This window comes from Hippocampus guttulatus, chromosome 11 (assembly GCF_054856545.1).
Source record: "Hippocampus guttulatus isolate MCC_2025c chromosome 11, RoL_Hgut_1.0, whole genome shotgun sequence".
NCBI lineage: Eukaryota > Metazoa > Chordata > Actinopteri > Syngnathiformes > Syngnathidae > Hippocampus > Hippocampus guttulatus.
In genome coordinates this window covers 13,584,855-13,606,806 of record NC_141271.1, presented here as the reverse complement: position 1 = coordinate 13,606,806, position 21,952 = coordinate 13,584,855, and the positions used below count along the sequence as shown (strand labels likewise).

Genomic DNA, 21,952 nt, shown 5'->3' with positions numbered 1-21,952 from the left:
GTAATTTGTTGCACTATTCTTGGTGCATTTTTTTAAGATCCGCAACATGTACGGATCACCACTGATGATTTGGATCACATACCATTTCAACTCTATTGCACACACATTCACAGGTCATGCAGAGCATCAGGGATTAGCCTCAAATGGACTGACGGCATCTGTTTGCGGTGCCATCTGCTGTAGGCTGACATTATGTCCAACAGAGGGATGAGGACCACGTCAGGTGAGTATTGCATTGCTTCTGCTGCACAGACAGACATGCTCATTTGTTTGTCATACAAAAGAAATGCCAGAATTGGAATTTTCTCAGTCGGTTATTCCCCACCATTGAACATGAGTGTGCCATGAGAGAGAGGGAAAAAAAACAGAGCAAAAGCACAACAGCAGGAAAGGTTACTGCTAACATTATGACCACAGTTGGTGTTTGCGCTAGTCAGGAGCCACAAAATACCATGACTATCTTTAAGTTGGCAAAACCAATGACCGATGTCTGGAGTCCGTCAGATCTGTTAAGACCTTTATTACGCTGATGTAGACCAAATCCATGTTTCCCCAGTCTTACTTAAGACATTGTTGCCTTTTATGTATAGCCCTCAAAAAGCATTTTCTCGTCAACCACACTTCCTAAGTGGCCCGTTGGTCTGTTTCTTGCTGCGCTTGTGCCCCCCCCCACCCCCTTTGTCTACATTGATACAATTTGCAAAACCGCGACCTTATAAGGAGCCACACATTGCTGCAAGGTACAGACAATTGGTCTCCCAAAGTTCCGTTATATGGTGACACGTGTTCACTACAATAGCAATAAAGTGTCTTTTGATGGCGGCAATTTGCCAACCTCCTTGTTGAGAAAAAGGGGAGAAAAAAAGTCTTGCTTCTAAAAATTGATCAACTCTATTTCCATTGGCATCCAATGACTAATTGGCAATTACACATGCCCGAATGAAGGCAAGAAGAAAGCTGAGAAGTAATTGAAAGAGATCATTGGGCCCTGCGCTCCGCTCATGGTTTACATAATGACCATGGCTCACTAAAAATAAGGCCGTGATTATTCTGTCCACTCGATCCCCTTTTCTTTTGACCATGAAATATCACAAATACAGCTCTTGCAAAAAAAAAGGTTTAACAGCCACTTGAACATGTAAAGCGATAGTGTGGACCCAGTGACGCACTTCAGGGACCGGTGTCTACAAAAGCAATCAACAAAATGGCCTCAGGGGGATTGGTCTGCCCACACACATATGGCAAGTGTGCCAATACAATCAAAAAGGTGGAAGTGAACCTCATCAGGTTGGGGGCAGGACAAAAGTTGTCATGGGTTGGAATGTGAATTTCCCCCCCCGTCACTTGGCGTGTATTATTCCACCGAAAGTTACATCTAGAACATGTATTAATGATCAATAAATTGGTTCAGTTCCCTCTCCATGTCCGTCGGGCATCTTCACGGGGTGAGATGTTCCACCAGTTAGCGTCTCACTGCAGTGGACAGCTCTGAATGTCAAAATGTACCTGAATGTTTAAGAAAGGTTTTAAGAATGGTGACAGTTTGAGCCTTGGCGTAATCAATCCATTTTTTGTGAAATTGTTAGGGAATTTACAAAAAAATTTAGCAACGTGGAAGTCGATTAGCATCACGGAACCGATCCGTCTTTGCGGTTACATTATACAATTACGTGATGATGATTCACAGTATTCAATAAGCACATCACATCCATTCCTAATCAAAGTGTGCCCATGGCTTGATTCAGAACCGTCTTTATTTTATTTATTTTTTCTAAATCGTGAACGGACATGGTTATTAAATGGGCGAATGATACTTAATTAGCCTTTCCGCCAAGGAATGATTATTAATCAGGTTTGAAGGATTGCTGTTGTCGTGCAGGCCAATCTTGATGTAACATTCTTACTTGGACAGATGCGCTGTATTTTAATAAGATTCCTTTTAGTCTATATTGCTTAGATAACCAATGGGATGTCGAGTGAAGTCTGCCCCAAAGGTTAACTGCTTTTAAATCCAGGTTCAAAACTGTACTTTGTTCCCATAAGATGAAGGCTTTTAAAATCAGGTTTTCCACGATAGTACTGCTACTTTTCATTTACCGTATTTTCACGACTATAAGGCGCCATTAAAAGTCTTAAATTTTCTCCAAAATGGACAGGACGCTTTATAATGTGGAGCGTCTAGTGTATGCGCCGAGTTCCAAAGCCTGACTGAGAGCACTTCTGGCCGACATGCTGTTTATACAGAGAAAAGGCGGCCGTGCGTGACAACGGGCATGCGGAAGTCCGCCAATGAGTGAAGGGTGGGCGTGTAAGAGGACGCTAAAGGCACGTCCCTAGCAGGTACCAGTCGCCAATGAGTGAATGGTGATCGTGTAAGAGGACGCTGAAGGCACGCCCCTAGCAGGTATTAGTCGCGTGAGTACATTGTAAAATGGCTAAATAAAGTACAACCGAACTCGGTTTTGCTTCCGTTGCCTTTTTAAAAACGTGTTTTTAGCGTGTGTCCGTATGTCTTTGCTGCTACCGTATGCTTTAAGCTAACATACCTGGTATGTTTTAGCGTGCATGCATGCTACCGTATGCTTCCAGCTAACATGTTTTTAGCGTGCGTGCATGAATGCCGTATGTTTAAGCTGGCGTATGTTTTACCATGCCTGGCTGTGCCCAATAATACAGTGCGTTTTGTGTATGTCAAATACAGAAATAGCATCCGTTACTGAGACTGCGCCCAACAATACGGTGCCCCGAATGGTCGTGAAAATACGGTACTTTGCTTTTACTGTTATATTTTGTCATTTTCATTTGATTGTTTCGTATTCACGGTCAGCACCAGTCTGTGGGTCATTTGGTACCGGGGCGCACAGAAAGAATAAATAATTTACCTTACTTTTTAGATTATTTATTTCGGACTCTGAAATCTGTTTTATTTTGGAAAGTTATTGGATCCTCTGTTCCATCCATCTACACTATGTCACTCTTGACTCAGGTCAAGGTGCGCTTTTCGGTCACATGATAGATTACCGCTAAAATGAAACCCGGAGCGAGCAAAATGAATAAAAAAAACGAAGTTCTTTGGGAAGGGCGAAATGCCCAGCCAGGAGACAGAAGAGGAGCCTACGACTTTCAAGAAAAAGAAGTCTAAATAGACAGTGTCAGGAGTGCTACTTAAAATACGGATTTATCTCAATGGGAGATTCCTACGCACAAAGCCCACTCTGCATAACATGCGGTGACGGTGAGTCGTATTTTTCATGTAATTTGTATTTGCGGTATACCTTATTTTGAAGGCACGTTTAAATGTTACCATAGCGACCGGAGAGTGTTGCGGCCACATAGGGCGTTCCTCATGTCGTGATTCGTGTTTATGTTTTCAAAATACCACAGTTTTCATGCAGGTCATATCATATTATTTTGTTGTATTTATCCGTCACACCTGAAAATATTGTCTGACATTAAACTGGTCTGTGGGGCAAAAAAGATTGAGGACCGCTGATCTTGTGGATTTTCTGCATGAAGTTACAGGCATAGATAGTTTGGTGTTTTGAACATACCGTTGGCCATAAATAAATCATAATCTTGGACCAATTAAGTGAAAATGAATCATTTCCCACAGTACACCTGATAATCGCACTGAGGCACAATAATGTGGCACCGTGGTTGTGAATCACTGCCCTCGAGGGAGAGTAGGAACAGAAAGATGAAGTAGCAGGAAGTAAGATGCTCTGTCTTCAATGTAAGCATTAAATTGGTATTGAAATCATTATTTTTGGGAGTGATAGCTTCTGTCATTGAAGGTTTCCCATGACCGAACATGAGAAGAGAAGCTTTGCACCACACCGTGATGCTTCTGGTGTGAAGCAGATTTCAGTCACACTGCTTTAAACTTTAAGACTCAACATGTAATAATAAATAAAATAATGAGTTGAACATTACGCTTGCGTATGATCAAAAGGGAAAACTCGGCAATGGCTGCTACGAGCAACCGCACCCCACAAAGAACTGTGAAATTAAATGGCAGTGCACAGACAGAGCGATCACTCGTATCTCCAAGTCAGCTTGAGGCCCAGGAGTTGATGCAAAGAAAATCTAATGTAGATATTTTGAATTTGGCAGCAGACAACCGTCTATCTTGGCTCAATCACCTAAATGGAGTTTCTGCCCATCTGTCAACATCGCAGAGAATAAGGGGCGCTCTTTTTTTAAATGTTGTTTTATTTTCTTTTTTCTTTTTTGCAAAATGACTGCCATTATGAAAGAAAGAGATACTGATCACAAGGAGTGCAGAGTTCTTTGATTTTTAGCTCGGACGCCATTGGCGCAAATGGCATAGGGTGATGGGCGGGGATGGAATGTGGGGGTGCAATGCCCCTCACCTTCATGATGACTGTACCATGCCCCCTCCACACACTCACCTTCGCTGCGTAAGAATGTGTACATTTCAAGTCATTTAGGTCGCCGTCGTGGACTTGTCCAGCAAGCACAGGACGCAGGAGAGCAAATTTTGACCCTCAAAAGCATTCTGGTGAGCTCAATCAAAATATCAATTTTAGAATGTGGAATCCTCAAAGAATTTTTGAACCAATTTTGTTTTGAAACTCAAACAAATTTGAGGCAGACTACTAAAATAGAAAACATCGTGTCAATATAACAGTACCTCCCGACAGTAAGTTGCTAGAGAAATGATTCAAGTGGCACTTGCTTTGAGGGGCCCTCACTGATATAATAGAAATTCACTGACAACAGCTGTTGAGATATTGCATTCTATACCATTGAGACAGTCCAATTGAGTGAGCCATTAGCATGCCAGTGCATCCCCCACCCCCCCAAAAAATAGCAATCGGTTCATCAAGCAAATATTTAGTTTCACAGTGGCTAGTCACTGCTTAACCTGCAGTGTGTTCCGCTGGATGGGCTGATGCAATTGAAAAGCCGATTTTTGGAGGCTTTTGGATCGGCCAGCTCGAGTATGGCAGAGCAGGGATTAGAACGGGATGTTTTCGTCAGCGCAGCTGTGCAGAGGACCTTTCACGGAATGGAAGAAGGCTGCTGAGCTGTCTTATAGGTGGAATCTCATTAGTGTACCACACAATGGAGTCCACTTTAATTAACGTATTGACCAATCAAATGCGAAGTGTGTTGGCATACGATCAAAAAAAAAATCCAAACGAAAGCTTAAATGTTAAGACTTTTCTTCAGTTTATTTCCCTGTAGGCAAAGACTTGACCATTTTGTTGAAGATTTCAATTGCCCCACCCCCCAAATAGAGATTATTAGACGGGCATGTGACACATCAGCCTCCAAAGCCGACAGAATCAGACAGGAAGCGCATAATTAAATCAATCCAGATGTTTTCCTCAGTTGGTGACATAATATGAACTGCTGTTATGAAAGACTTCTAAGCGGCTTGGCGAGTAAAAATAGTATGCGCCTGCTTTGACCTCCACCGTGTCCAAAGCGCACTGCTTGTCCATCCCAGACCTTCTAAAATATCACCTCACCCAAGCTTGTCCAACCTCCTCTATTTCAAACCACAAATGCATTCCGTGTTGTTCTTTAAGATTGGACTGACTCCTTTCCAGCTGTAGTGGGTAATAAAACAAAAGGTAATGGCGACGAGGTTGGGAAGGGTAACTAATTATTCTCACTTTGGTTCATGGCAACCTCAATGATTGCTTTAAAGGCCATATGATTCCTTGTTTAAAAAAAAAAGTTCTGTTCACTGACTTTTGAATTAATTCCATGTCTATGAGCCATGCGAAGTGTACTGCAGAGGTCAGAGTAGATAAAGCCTTCTGGACGAGATCCGACCGCTTCTTCTCACTGGACCACGGCGTCTCTTAATCCAGCTCAGATCCGAGCTTCAACTGGGGGATTCCAACCGGTAAAGCCGCGACGAGCGAGTTCACTCACGGATGCCCCTACCACTGGTGGTCTAACGCTCTTTTCCGCCCACTGGCAGGAAACTTGAAGTCCTTATCAATCTGTTTTCAGAGGTCGACAGGTTTCTAGGCTTGATTGTTCCTTATGTTGTTGTGAGCGGGGGGGCAGAGGTTGTGTTACACTAAATCTCCGCAACAGGTGCAGGTGTATCTGTCACCTGGAGCGCTTTCAGATACCAGTCTCCATGTCCTTTGTGCTTTGTCAACAAACTTATCAACATCAACTCACGGGAGCCTTAGTCAATGTATATTTGCCACAACAATTAAATAATACGACAAATAATTAGTAGTTTTAGTTCGAATCTGTTTTTAGAATTGCTTGGCATGCCGGATGAATGGTTTCTCTGAAGGATAGATACGTTCGCCACAGTGCCTTACTCGTGTTGTTTTATTTCACAAACACGCGGTCTTGTTGAGCTTTAGAAATCAGCAAGCGCCTCACGCAATTTATAGATGTTTATTTAATCTATACAGTAAATCTACAGGGTCACTGCGCGGCCTCTGTTTGGCACTTCATCCTTCCACAAGAATTCAAAAGCAAGAAGTCTGGCAGGGAATTATGTTTGCTCTGCATATCATCCGTGACATGCCTCCCCACTGGCGATGAGTGTTGGATCCGTTTTAGCCCAAGCTGGCTCGTGAAACACAAACCATGAGTGGACGTGAAGGAAAGAGTGTGGAGGGCCAGCTATCTATGCGTACAAAGTCTGACAGCTGGATGTGCAAGGAAGGAGCACTTCTTTCAGCGATCCTTGTTAGCTTCATTTTTACTAATTACACTACATTGGAACCTTAAATGGGACGCTGGTAAAACCTCAGCTTGGATACAAATCTGGTAAACATTCCTGCAAGTAAAATAGGGGTACAGTGGTATCTCTTCCTACGAAATGTTCAAGTTATGAAACGTCTCAACAGGAAAATATTGCCTATTGTTAAGTAACTGTAACATTTATTTTGTTCATGCAAACACTTTGTTTTTCTTCTTTCTTCTTTCTTCCCACAATCTTGACGCTGTAGACTGTAAATTTCCCCAGTCTGGGACAAATAAATGATATCTCATCAGGTAAAAATACAGTCTGGCCTGCTTCTCGCAGCTCAGAGTTTCCTGAACGCAACATACTTCCAGCTGCTCTATTGGCTATTCCCGGGCATCATCCTGGCATGCCATTAAGAGGGACTTCTACCGTTATGTGTCTGTGCAGCGTTTTCGTCATTCGCGCCATGACATGTTCCAATAGTTTTACGTAAATGTGAATCACCCAGAAAAAGTGTTCATCAGTCGGGCAATCACTCGCTATGCTGATGTTTGCCTTGAACATTTTCGTAGGATTGTTGAAAGACGATAAAAGCCAACGTCCTTGGATCAGTTATTTCCAAAACGCCAGGCAAAAAACACTTCTGAGAGAGAACATGGACGAAAGAGGGCAAAAAACGATGAGGACGCAGTTAAAAGTTAGATGACCATCATTTTTATTCTTTACTCTATTCTTTGTTGTCGTTTTTGTTTTTGTTTTACATTATGCACAACTCTCATTTATTGTGCAACAATCTAATTGTAGTATGTATTTGTTACATATTTTGATGCATTTTCTTTATGCTTTAGAAAACATGTGTCTGAATTTTGGGGGTCTTGGAACGGATTGGGGCATTTACATTGAAAACACGTCCCTACTTACAAAATTTTCTAGTTATGAAATTTCTTCCAGAACATTTAATTTCGTAAGTAGAGGTACCACTGTATTCTAAATAATGTTTAACCATTTCAGAGACAGCGATTACTAAAGTGCACAGCTTATGTTATCAGGTTACAGGGTGCATGAAAGGGTTAAGTAACAAGGACAGTACACGTTGCGGGTATTCCAACAACTTTGATAGACTTTTGAAAATGGCAATATCTGCATGTCCTGAGGTTTGAGGCAAACAAAATTCAATTGACTTTGTTTATTCATAAAAATTCCAGCAACTTATTCAAATGCTGATTAAGTTTTATCACCGGTTTCACAAAGCCAGTGATTTAATTAGTTTGTGAACCAGGTCGTTTGCGAACAGAGGCTTCCACTGTAATGTCTTTTTCCTTGTCACCTTTGTTTTCATTATCTCTTGATCTCGGCCGTGTACTTTTTAGATGAAGATCATTGCATTTGTTGCAGAATTGAAGCAGCAAAAAAATTGTCATTTAAAAAGGCTAAAGTGAAACCTCGTCGGTGGGACATAGTCATACAAATGGCAAAATGCTAGCTCTGAAGTTATGACAAGGAATATAAAAAGGACCAAGAACATTTTCCTCCCACCTTTTAACTACTTTTCGTTCATAATAAGCGATTGCTTGGTTGATTCTATTAAAATCCGGGGGTCATGGGTTACTTAAAACACACCCTTGATGACACGGCGCACGAGATGAAGACCAAAGAGGTTAAGTGAAGGTTGACGTGGTTTCCTGTGCCCGAAGCTGAGAGACAGTTGTGTTGAGTACTAGATCTTATACATCCATGCCTTGGCTGTAACTACACGTCGAGGTATTGCAATGTGTATTTGTCGTTCACAAATAATCAGGGAGAGGGGGAAAAAAAGAAATGGACCTTGTATGCTGATAATTCAGTTCCCTAGCCTTCGACTCACTCTCGAAATGTGACTCACCTTTTTAGGAGCAGAAGGTGAGACAAGTCATTTCACCTCAGGTGAGCTTCAATTGAGTGTTCAGAATTCTGTGCAATTGATGGTTGATTAATTCTGTCTGAGGCAATTGGGGCCCAACTACTTGGCTGCAAACTAGCGGAGGAAGAATTTATTTTGTCTCAACTTGTTCACTGTCTAATGAAGGGAAAATTAATTGCCAGCGATGGAAAGTTGACTCTCTGAGCAATACTGGGCAGACATTCCCAGCTATTCACCCAACTTCAATGTTTATTACCCGAGCGAATCGATCCATTGATAATTAATCATGAGTTAATGCTATAGTGGATCAAGGAAATGTAGTTAAATGCTTAGTTTTAAAAAGAAGTCAGTAGGATAAGTCGAAAGCCCACGTTTTAATTGTGCATCCTTGAAAAAAAAAAAGCTTTGATACATTTTATAAAAATAACACATGGGAATATTAATCCTTTCAAAATGACGGCACACTATCACACCCATAATGGGCAGACCGCAACTTCTCCGCATTTCCATGTGGAGGGCGATAACCCCAACACAGTAATTATGATTTTTTTTTTCTGAATTCCCTCTATTTCTGGGATATGTGCATGGTTTGCTCCCTTTGAAATTAACCGCTGATTTCCCAAGGCTGGAAAAAGGTTCATCGCTTAATGAACAAGTTAGAATTCAGCTCTGCTCAGGCAGGAAGGACGGGGCTCATTTTGCCTCTTTCTCTCTTCCCTACAACCTCATCAGTCATCATGAGGGACCGTCGCCCAGGTGACATTACTAATAACCTCTAACAGCTTCAAATTATAATTTCAACGCGTGCTTCTCTGTGTGTGTACGTGTGACTGCACACTCGCAACCACGTTTGTTATGTATGTGGTAGCCCACCGTAGATCTATGGCAAGACACTAATGAGAAATGAATGGTCAAAGGTCCAGGATGTGTCAAACAATGTGGACAAAAAGCGTCAGGACTTTCCTCTCCGAGACACATCGAAGTGGATTAAAAAAAAAAAACCATCATACTCGGGCGGCCCGGTGATCCAGTGGTAAGCGCATCGGCCTCACAGTGCGGAGGTACCGGGTTCAATTCCAGCTCCAGCCTCCCTGTGTGGAGTTTGCACGTTCTCCCCAGGCCTGTGTGGGTTTTCTCCGGGTACTCCGGTTTCCTCCCACATTCGAAAACCATGCATGGCAGGCTGATTGAACACTCCAAATTGTCCCTTGGTGTGAGCGTGGATGGTTATTCGTCTCTGTGTGCCCTGCGATTGGCTGGCAACCAGTTCAGGGTGTCCCCCGCCTACTGCCTGAAGACAGCTGGGATAGGCTCCAGCACCCCCTGCGACCCTCGTGAGGATAAGCGGATCGGAAAATGAATGAATGAATCTTTATACTCGGGTCCACATTTTTTCTCCTCATTCACACGAAGGACACTTGTTTTTCCTCCATATTTAAAAATATTACTTCGGGTATCTATGCGACATAGTGAAAATCTGCAATTAAATTAAATGTGTTGACAGTGTTGATGACTGAGCTTATACAGTTTTTTTTCTTCTCTTCAGCTGCACTTCAAAAATGAATTTATAATCACGTCCAGCATTGTTTTCTCCTGCAACGTATTCTTGGATGCGCTTAGTAATGAGCTCAACCCAATCAGAGGGATAAACTATTTAGCGGATCCAATCAGAGGATGGGAAATTGCAGACCTCACTCCGTTCCTTTGCAAAGGCGCAGCGTGCTGAATCTAAAATCTGATGGGTTAAAATAAGACAGCCAGTTCAGTAGTATGCGCGTGACATCAAGCACTCGGGATTCGACTGGACTGGAAGCTGCGCAGCCAAAGTCGATGCCACGAAAAGACTGTTAAATTATTTGAATTTCATGTAAATTGTAAATGTCGCTCCGTGCTTCTGATAGCGAGCTGAAGGCCGTGCCTGCACCCCACTGGTATTTCCTTATTAATATTTGATGTACTGGTAAATCTTTTTAGTATCAGCTCTTGTTAACGCTACCCCGGAGGACATTTCTGCTTGCAAGAGATTCTTCTCACCTTAGACACGGAAGAATTTTTTTTTTTTGCCTTTACCATTGCAGAAGTTAGGTTCGCAATTGCAAAAGTATTTATCCTTGTCGTTTTCATCATCCTGCACCTCTTCTGACGTCCTCACACTGTCACCTGAAAAAAAAAATGAAATAATGAATAGTTTCAAATGAAATAAGGGGCTTTCCTTGAACTCATTTACTGATCAAATGTATTTTGTTTTGGTATTTTTGTTCTCCTGCAAGCATGCAATTTTGGGCCAAGCTTCCACTTTCAGGTTACTTTCTAAATTGTTAGGATCTGCAATTGTTGAGAGGCAACGAAAGAAGAAATTCTTTTTTTTTTTTTTTTTCCCCCTTAAATATCACAGAGTCCGTTGCTAAGTTACAGGAATCGACTAAATGAAATGAAGGGTGTTGTTTAGTATGTGTTCTATTGAAAGAAAATTGTCCCGAACTGCTCTTCATCTCTTTAATTTCAAATACCAGTATATGCAATCACAGTGTTAACAGCTGCATTCCTCTTCTTGTTTTAAAGCAAATTACATAATCCAGGGTGACATGTGACCCAAATCACCATATATTGAATAAAAGCATATTTTTTATTCTGACTGCCTTTGCGCACTACACATCAAACTTTGTTGACATCTCTCATTATGGAAAAACTGGATGAAATAGAATAATCACCAGACCAGAAATCTATTCACTTTTTTCCCCCTCATTCCATTTTGCTCTATTAGTTGGCAGTGGTGAACCAGTACTTGGGGTGGATTAATAGCAGACATTTAAGTAAATATTCACAAGAATCAATTAAAAAAAATGTCATTGGCTGGACAGGATTCAAAGTTCTTCATTATTAAATGTTGCCATAGAATATTGCTGTGCAATGTTTTGCAGATTTATGAAGCCATTTAAAATATACATCTTTTTTTTTTTTGATGGGGGGGATATATATATATATATATATATATACAGGTATATATATATTTTTTTAAAGCCAATATCGGCCACCCCTATTGACCATCCACATAATGACATGCGAGTAAAAATAGTGACCTGGTGTCAAATTGACAATTGTCATTCCATACTGTACTGTAAACTGACCAGGGAGGAAAAAAAAAATCTCTGACCACAGTATAAGCGCTCAAGATGATCCTTTAGAAACATTTATTGGCCATTGCTGACTTTGTTCGGAAATGGGGGGTCGTGGCTTACTGAAATTCAGCCTGATTATCGGTCTATCTGTACCCTGCTTCAATGCGCAAAAGACGGGCTGTGTCCAAGTGCTTACGTTCCAGCCAGTGTTACCAAGTGTCTCAACTTTTATGATAATCTCAGAAGATCACCGGTAGCAGGTCTTGACATTATGTCGGCGAGGGTCTCAGTCAGCACAGGAAATGTAATATTGTTTAGAAAATCCCAACATTCATCACCAGCCGAGTCCATCCCTACGCCACTTACCGGAAACCGTGCCTCGTCAGATGTTGGGCCTGCCGTCGATCCCAAACGCCAAACTCGGGGCGTTTGGTGAGACAGCGTTCAGTGCTATAGACGCAACAAAAGGAGAGGACAAGTGGAACAGCATGCTTCTCTCCGGTCTGACACGCATTGTCTGCCTTTCAATGTGGACGTGCTGATGTTGTCAGTCACTCTGAGTGATGGGGAGAGTAGGATCAATCTTCGTGAATGCAGTTTGTATGATGTTTGCCAAGCAGTCTGTGTTCCAAGAGCCTGAAAACCCTTTGCAGGAATTGAGGTTCCACCTTTTTTTCAATCTAGAGACTTTTTTTTTTGTCAGGAAAGAAATGGAACTGACAGCAGTACAATTTAAAACAATTGCTTAATTTACTTGCTTCTAAAAGCGTTTGTTGCTCAATATTCAGTTGTAAGGGTGATGAAATCCCACATTGATTTGGGCTGAACACTCGTCCATCCAGAGTGCGCGGAGGCAGCTCCATTCCCCATCAGAGCTTTCGTATTGATACCAAGTACACCTTTTAATCAATAGTAATCCATTATGCTCAACCTTAGCATCTAAATGACGTGCGGCTTTTGGAGATGATTACCTTTTCATGGTCACTCTTAGCTGTCACGATTAAAATGTCAAACGCGTGTCAGCTTGTCACTGGAAGGTCAGCCTAATAGTTCCCACTGCATGTTTTCCATCCACGCCATTAGCCGTTCCCTTTTGTGCTACTCTTGAATTATTTTAGTTTTTTTAAATTTTGTCAAAGGATTATAACGCAGACAATATTGGAACATTCAACAAGTTGGCCATAATCCTTTCTGAAACACTCTTTGGCTTGCGGTTCTGTTTGCAAAAGGAACAGAATTGAACTAAATGCCCTTCCAGGTTTCAAACTGTAAGTTTCTCAAGATAGGCACAGGAGTTTTCAAGCGACACCTCCAATTACTTTTAAAATTTGGTATTGCAGAACAGGTTTGTGATATTAGATTTTGAAAGTTTACTCTCTAAAGATTTGTTTTTAGTCGATGCTGTATAGTTTTGGGGTGTAATCTCACCAGATGATGGCAGACCTGGCGTAGTTGCACTTGCACCGGGTCTTATGCGGCTTTATATTACATTGTGAGTAGGCCTAACAATTTCGATGATATGCAGGACAAACTCACCAAAATTAAAAATTTGCGTGAGTTGATTTTAAGCAAAAAAGGCACAAAATGAGTTATTGCACATGTTGGTTTTGCTGTTCAGCAGTTTTGTGCCACCCTTGAATGGTAAATGTTATGCAAGAGAGCCCTCTGCACAGAGCGGTGGTTATTTTGTTGATAGTGGATCTTTTATTCATGCATTGAGAAATTTCTTAAGAAATATTAAATGTATTTTTGGAAATGGGCACATTTTATTTTTTGGTCCATGTTAAAAATAGCATTTTTGTCATACATCTGGTTAGGAAGCATGTGGTCCATAGTGCCCCCACAGTAGCAATGATGAAAATTTGTGCTCCACCCCCCGCGGCATTTAAGTTGCTCATCTCCGGCCTACAAGATGATATGTATGATAACTATGATAACTCCTGGGGGGCAGCGTGATTTGATTCCCGGCATCACTTGCAACAAAACAGCAGTTCAGAAGAGCAGACGGATTCTACTATCCCATTTTAGAAAATGTATATTTTTCTCAGTTGGAAAAAAAAAATCCCTCTTCCTCAGACGAATTCAATATTGGGTAAAGAAAATGCAAGATTCGGAGTGAAGGGGAAGATGATAGTTTAATGTGACATTGCTTTCAACATGACACAAACAAGCAGCAGCAGAGGGGAAAAAAAACAATTCAGTACACAACCATAGCACATGTCGAACAGTTTGTTGAGGGTTTTCCTTGCCTTCATTTGACCGAGGTAGATTTGTTGTACCTCCTCCATGACACCTCAGATGATAATTCAGATTACAATCCAAGCACAAGTATACACATAAGGCCTTACAGTGCACAAAGATGCTTTGAGCATTTTGAGACGCTTGTCACAATAAAGCACACTTTTTACAATGTCACTCCGTTCCAGAAAAGACAACGGTCACATTAATCTCTGCTGTGTTACCGTGACGTGATGTCAAGTCAAAGCCTGAAGCAAACTTGCCATTTGGTCCCAAACAACACTGACCCATATAAATACATCAGGGATTACAACAAAAAATAATTAAAAAATACTGATAGCGTACAATCAAGCGACATTCAATTCAAGGGTGGCCTGGCAAAAGCGGGACAATTCAAGTGGACATAAGTGTGCCCTTATATGCTTCCCTAATTCTTCGGTCTTCATTTTAGCCTTCGGCAACAACAAGCTGCTTGGAAACATGGCACGCTATCAGACATAGCACAAAAAAAACCCAAACACTTCCTTTTACGTAGCGTCACAAAACAAGAAAATGCATGACTTTTTTTACATTGCAGGAGACCTTTTTCAATCTAAAACTGCACCATTTGTATTTTAGCAAAGACGCAGATGAGCAGGAATGCACATTATTCCTGCATAAAAAGCTCTTGTGCCGCCGTGTATTCATGTTGACATTTGCTGTAAGCCGATTGCACAAAGCCGAAATCCGCCTCGGAGACGGTGTACATTTAAACAATGCCCGAATGCGTGACTCTCATACGACAGGACCTTTAATCTTCATCGTCATGGTCAACCAGACTATTACGGCACCACCGCATGAATGAAATATTCGGGACAAAATATTGCAACTTGAAGAAATATTTTTTTTTCACATATCACTGTTAATGAAAACTAAATCTCATCCTTAAATATAATCCACATTTTTCTAGTTGACAACACAAGGCTGTAAAAAAAAAGAAATTATCATTGGCCTCCGCGTTATGCAAATTTGGACCTTTTCAATGTAATCATCTTTGTTCTCCTGCTGAAAGTATGGACCCAGACAACCTATGAGAACATGTTTTATAATTCCTTCAGATGGTCACAAAGCAAATTCAGAGGTGCGTCTACTCAAGAGCTTGTTTACTTGCCGGTTGAGTCGAAGCACCTGATGTGGCTCAAGAGGGGGAAAAAACTGTGGCAGGGTTTACTTCCTGGATTGGCATTTGACAACTCTGTCAGATGGGACGAATTTGCATTTTGGCCGTCGATATTTGGAACAAGTGTCTGCTCTGATTTGCTAGAACTGCCCTTCAAAACCCGCCTGCTTGAGGCCTCGCCGTCACCGTTGACTTGGTAGAGACGAGCGGGGACTCGTTGCTCTGAAATGTTCAACCAATCGCTGTCTCTTTGTTTTATTTATCCAGGTAAGATAATTGAGATCAACAACCTTTTATTATGAACTTGGTATTTAAAACAGATAGTCCTAAAAATAAATGCGCCCCCCCCCGCCCCCCGCCTCCTCCCAACGTGATTTGCTCGACGGAGGAATCCAAACCATAAACTATCCTTCAATGCCACATGCACTAAGGGGAATAAAGTTAGTTTTGTTTTGGGGCTTTTTTTTTCCCTCCACAGATATCACGATTAAAACCCAGCACAGACTGCAAACTTAATTTTGCCTTCAGCTCTGCCGCACTGCTTTCAGACAGCGTGTTTATCATTCACTTGCAACATTTCCCCAAACGGCACCTGTTCCATTTGTCAGTGACACTTTCCGCACAGCATCAAGTCATTCCAAGAAAGGGGCACAAACAACGTTAAAAGGAACAATTGCCCTCATCAAGCATGGCGAGCAGAAGCTCGGGGGTTGGTGGAGTGAGGAAATCAATCACCCGGTAACCGCTTTCTGCGGTCCTCATGGGAGACGAGAGGCGGGTTTAACCAGCGGCATATAAATGGCAAGACTGAGCGAGGACTTGCCACAACCAAACGTGACTGATTAGCGTGTGAAGAGCCAATTAATAATAATCTGCACAGTGGTACCTCTACTTACGAATGTCTCTTCATACGAAATTTTCTACTTATGAAATGTCTCAACAGGAAAATATTGCCTCTTGATACGAAAGGTAAAAATACAATATAGCCTGCCACTCGCCACTCCGAGTTTCCTGAACGCAACATACTTATAGCTGCCCTGCTATTGGCTATTACCGAGCATCATCGTGGCATCCCATTGGCTAAGAGGGACCTCTACCGTATGTGTCTATGCAGCGCTCTCGTCATTCGCCCCTCGGGCCATGAGGTGTTCCGATAGTTTTACGTAAATGTGAATCACCCAGAAAAAGTATTCATCAGTCGGGCAATCGCCCGCTATGCTGATGTTTGCCTTGAACATTTTTGTAAGATTGTTGAAAGCCGATAAAAGCGAACGTCCTTGGATCAGTTAATTCCAAAACGCCAGGCAAAACCCACTTCTGCAAGAGACGAAAGAGGGCAAAAAAATATATAAAATGACGCAGTTAAAAGTTAAATGACCATCATTTTTATTCTTTTTTGTTTTTTACGTTATGCACAACTCTCATTTAGTGTGCAATAATCTAATTGTGACATGTATTTGTTACATGTTTTTATGCTCTAAGAAACATTTGTCTGAATTTTGGGGTGGCTTGGAACGAATTAGGGCATTTACATGGAAAACGCGTCTACTTCCAAAATTTTCTCGTTACGAAATTTCTTCCAGAACCGAATAATTTCATAAGAAGAGGTACCACTGTATTGTATATTGCTACTTAGCCCAGCGGAAATTGTGTGCTGACCTATCTTTTCCCGATTGGAAACTAATGGCGAACAAATAATCTGTATCAAGGTGTAAAATGCTCGCGAGAAAAATGCAACAAAAAAAAACAAATCAATGTTTTTTAAAATATGTCTGTGCGGCCCAGTACCAAAATCAGGCCACTAACCAGTGTTTGGGGACCTCTGCCTGACTCTTAACTGAGATTTTTTTCTTCAACTATAGGTTAAACTTGGATCTTTTTTTTTTTTTTTAAACAAAGCCATTGATGTTCTGACGGTCAATGACGACGATGGCCGTTGTTCTAATCTAAAGTCACCGGGGGAAAAAATGCGGATATGCTCTTGTGGAATCCAATCATATTTTTGTGCTTTCTTCCCATATTAGATTATATATTAGGGTTCTTGCGGCACTTTCAAAAAGCAATCTCATCTAAATCATTGTAACGAAATTCGCCTTCACACCGCGTGTCTCACATTGTGGAGGCCGACAGCTTACAGTTGGTAGTTAAGGCTCACGTTCTGTCGCAGTTCCCCATCAACGCATGCAATTAGGCTCACTTTGTAATCGCCCTCATTGCAATGTCCAACTCAATCTATCGCGGTGCATAGTGACTAAACCATAATCAAACACAAATAATCATCAGTTGCATCTCACATGCTAGTACCGTATGCTCGGTATGAATTGCACCCGAAGGAAAATGAGCGGAATCTATTTGCTGCAACAAATTTAATAAGATGATGTCAGTGTGAGTGGCAAGTGGATGAGCCGCGGCGTGTGTCGACATCACACAACCTTTGTGACACTACAGGGAAATTATTCTCACTAACGCACACCAAAAAAAAAAAAAAAAAGCTTTCCATCTTCTGTCACTCATAAACAGAGTTGATTTTGCTATAGATTTCTACAAGACCAACAGTATTTAGAGACATGCACACACAAGGGATCTTGGATAAGAATGCCCCAATAACCTGTGATTCGTTTAAATACGTAGTGTATACTCTTAGCAACCACTACGGAGCTACGGGTATGTATCGGCGATAACAATGAAAGTCTTGCTATTCGACAGACATTATACTGGTCGAAGCTTGGCAGTAATGATGAAGCTTGCCTGTTTGTTATGTAGGGGCATGTATCTTTGAGAGGTGTCTTATTTACAATTACATGAGACCCTCGGTGCAGCGGTTAAATATTAAAAGCGAATGCCAACTCGCTGTTGCATTAAAAAAAAAAAAAAAAAAACGAACGAATTATCACAAGTGAAGGCCACTGAGAAGCCTGTGGGCTTGTTCTAAAAGTAGCTCACCAGTGATGGGACATTGTGATTTTCTGGGATTGGATGTAGAAGGGATCATTTGGAAAATGTCCATTCATCCATTTTCCAATCCGGTTTTATCCTCACAAGGGTCGCAGGGCATGCTGGAGCCTATCCCAGCTGTCTTCGGGCAGTAGGCGGGGGACACCCTGAACTGGTTGCCAGCCAATCGCAGAGCACAAAGAGACGAACAACCATCCCGCTCACGCTCACACCTAGGGACAATTTAGAGTGTTCAATCAGCCTGCCATGCATCTTTTTGGAATGCGGGAGGAAACCGGAGTACCCGGAGAAAACCCACGCAGGCACGGGCAGAACATGCAAATTCCATACAGGAAGCGAACCGAACCCTGCGCCGTGAAGCCGACGTGCTAACCAGTCAACCACCATGCAAATTAATCAATTAATTATTAATAATAACATGCATTAAAGTTATCTGCATATTGTAAAAGCAACTCATGTCCAATGATGATTAGACTAGACTAGTGCAATTAGGGTTGTGCGTCATAATCTGCTAATTAATTAAGAATTCTGTGGATTTTGTGGAAGTGACTGGTGATTAATTGCGCATTGAAAATCAGATGGGGGCGGGGGGTGTAGTGCACTACTCTGAAGTAACTAGCATAGGCGCAGTTGATTCACTCAATGACTCGCCATTTAGAAACATATAACATGATGTCATCTAAGGCAATGGTCCCCAACCACCCGGACGCGGCCCGGTCCGAAGTGGCATGCGGACAGGTACCACACAGATGAAAAAAGAAAAGAAGAAAAAAAAAACGTAAAATACTTCTGGTTTATTTATCTGAGGCAGAAAAAGGGGGGCAAGTGATGATTAGACACAAGAGGCTGTGCCCAGAAGAAAGACGGTACTTTAACTCTGGATTTACGGCTACAGGTGATTCACACGGATGAACTAAGCCATATCTGCACAATATATGGTGAGCGGCTCTCCAATGAGTCAATGAAGCTTTCAAAACTGATTTGTCAACAAATTTAAGTCCCTTTAGAGTGCCACACTTGGTGGCTAATCACATTGGTAAGGCTAAACCTTAATTCGATATTTGAGGCAAAAAAAAAAAACAACCAATGGGTTTGAGTGGATTGTAGAATTGCCTTTCCCCCTCCAAAGCCACCCAGATCGCTGTATAGTGGTCGGTCCACGGCGGAAAAAAAGGGTTGGTACCACTGACCTAGGGTAGCTACACACTCCTATCACAATTTGTCTGGAAAGCAAAATTCCAGAATGGAAAAAAGTAAGCCCACTTTTAAATATTCATTAAATAAGACAAACACACGGAACAAATTCAACTCATACCTCGAGCTACCTATTGTATACATTTGAATCGCATTATAATCTGCAATTAAATGCTGGCTTTCTTAACACTTGGAAAATATCTCATATAATATATATATTCCCTGGATTTCTGACAGTACCACCGCGCCAGATTCCAGTTCTTATGATTTCAAGTTGCTTCATCTTTTCAGTCTACATCAACACGTCTCAAGTCCAAGTACTTGCCATGACGTTGCACTGCCAAGAACAATATTAACATGCAGGCACTTATTGCACAAGGCAGCTGAATTACCATTGATAACAATCATGTCAATAAATAGGTGACAGAAATATTTCACAAGTTATTTTCTTCACTGAGGGTCCACCAAGTTGGCAAGTTTCATTATTAAACAAAAGTTGTCCAAACATTTTCTTCCAAGGTGTGTGTACAGGCAAATTGAAGGACGCAAGGGTTCCTTTGACATTCGTCACCCTTCATTTATTTACAGTCACAGATCTGTGTAGGTTAAGATATACTCAGCTCTATACATTATATATATATATATATATATATCAAATGTATATTGACCGGCAATCTTTCAAAACTTAGCTTGTAGCAGAAGTGTGCACATTTTCAGCATGACGTCTCTGATCCACTGGTGAAAGGACACTTTGATCCTCTCCTCTTTCATCTAGAACTGCTTCAGACAACAAAATGTATGCAGAAAAGTGGTGAAGATTGCACGACTGTCTGTGTCCTATGTGTTGTGTTGTGTTATTTTGACTTCAAAATGGCGCCGCGAGAGTGGCTGCCTTTCCAGCAGCTCCTATATTTTGTTGTTCTACTTCTTCCTTTTCTAACTTTGCTGCTGTGAATTGGGAATTTCTCCATTGCGAGACTAATAAATGTTTTCTTATCTTATCTTATCTTAATAAGATGACCTTGACAAGGAGCAGAAAGTTGACCAAACAATTTGTCATTTTTGATTTTCGCTGAGTTATATTTATTCTTTTGGGCACTATGAAGAGAAATGTTGATTCATTTTTGTAAATCTCGAAAAGCTTGTATATATATTAAACAAGTGTAGTTGAAGCAGTCAATTTTAGGACACGAAATAAATAAATAAATAAAAATGGGACCGCTGTAGTTTGGACGTGAACCGATATAACGGCTAAGCTAACACCTTCTGTTTTTGTATCCGTTGAGGTATATACCGTCCATTGAGACACTGGAATTGTTAATACCCCTATTTATTTTCTCACAATGATATATTTAAGCTTCGCTGTCGCTACATTATGCTAACTGCTTTCGCGTAGGCCAAAACAAAGCGGATGTTGTACACCGCCTTGCTCTTGTAACTGTCTCTTCCTGATCGGACTCGCCTCTTTCATCCTCAGCACGTTCCCATGGTGCTGACTGTTGTGTAACTAAACTTGGACATGGAAGGTCCCATGGCCGTAACGTCCTCCTCGTTGTCTCTCAGCCCGCGGCGGCGGCGGCTGTGGCGACGGCAAGGGCCGGCGCAGCAGGAGAACATAGCGAGCAGAGCTTTCCGGAAACGGGTGTTCATGAAGCAGTAAATGATGGGGTTGACGCAGGCGGAGGTGTAGCTCAGCAAATGGATAAAGGCGATGGGTGTGCCGGAGAGGGCTTTTTTGGCTGAATTGTCATCGAAAGCTCGCCAAGTGTTGATGCAGTACAGAGGCATCCAGCACAGAAAGAAGAGGACCACGATTACCACCAGCATGCGGATGACTCGCTTCTTGGCCTCCAGCTTGGCCTCCGACGTGTTGCTGCGTGGCCGGTCCGCCCGGGGCCTCTTGACGGAGGCGGACATCGCGGACATTTCCAGCGAGTAAGGACGCTGGACGTTGACGTAGCAGCCGTCACCGTCATCACTCCCGCACGACATGGTTGAAGTCAGGCCATTCTTCACGTCTGTATTAGGCAGCAAAAAAAAAGAGAGTTTCACTTTCTTTTGACACTATTTATCTGGTGCAAGGATTTAACCCTTGACAAATTGAAAAATTCCAATTTGGTCTTTGGCCCTTTGAGTCAGAGCTTCACAAAGATTTGTGAGCCCTTAAGTATTGAGCCATTTCTAAGTAGACTGCTATCCTCCAACCAGTGTGATTTGGGTCATTTCCATACAGTTTGGTCCTCGAGGGCCGCTAAACTGTACCGTACAAGGTACTTTTTTTTTTAAATTTGTGCCTTCATCTCATCACATCACTGCTGACTAACTGTAATGGACTTTACTTGGGAGTCAGCCAGTCCTTCCTCAAGCGTCTCCAGTTGGTCCAAAATGCTGCTGCTCGCCTCTTAACTGGAACACATATGAGGGAGCACATAAAGTCCTATTCTGGCCTATCGCCACTGGCTGTCCGTGCACTTTAGAGTTCATTTTAAGATTCAGCTACTTGTTTTCAAGTATTCTCTCTGAGCTGCTCCTTCCATACAATCCTGCCTGGTGCCTAGTGTTAGCCGATCTGCTCCTCATAGAGGTATCAAAGTGAAGTGGAAGCTCTGAGGGGATGGGGCTTTTACTTATCGCTGGTCCCAAACTAGCGAATGACTTCACAGCGCAAATTAACCAAGCCCCCCTTCCCCGTT

General features: G+C 41.9%; 1 protein-coding gene across 1 annotated transcript in view; it reads right to left on the bottom strand.

The window, feature by feature from the left end:
* Window positions 1-13,829: 13,829 nt before the first annotated feature.
* cckbrb (cholecystokinin B receptor b) overlaps window positions 13,830-21,952 on the bottom strand; it is a 22,715-nt gene continuing 14,592 nt past the window's right edge. The window contains exon 5 of the mRNA XM_086124224.1: window positions 13,830-21,277. Within this exon, the coding sequence (XP_085980350.1) occupies window positions 20,733-21,277 (545 nt within the window). The 3' untranslated portion in view covers window positions 13,830-20,732. The remainder of the gene's footprint in view (window positions 21,278-21,952) is intronic.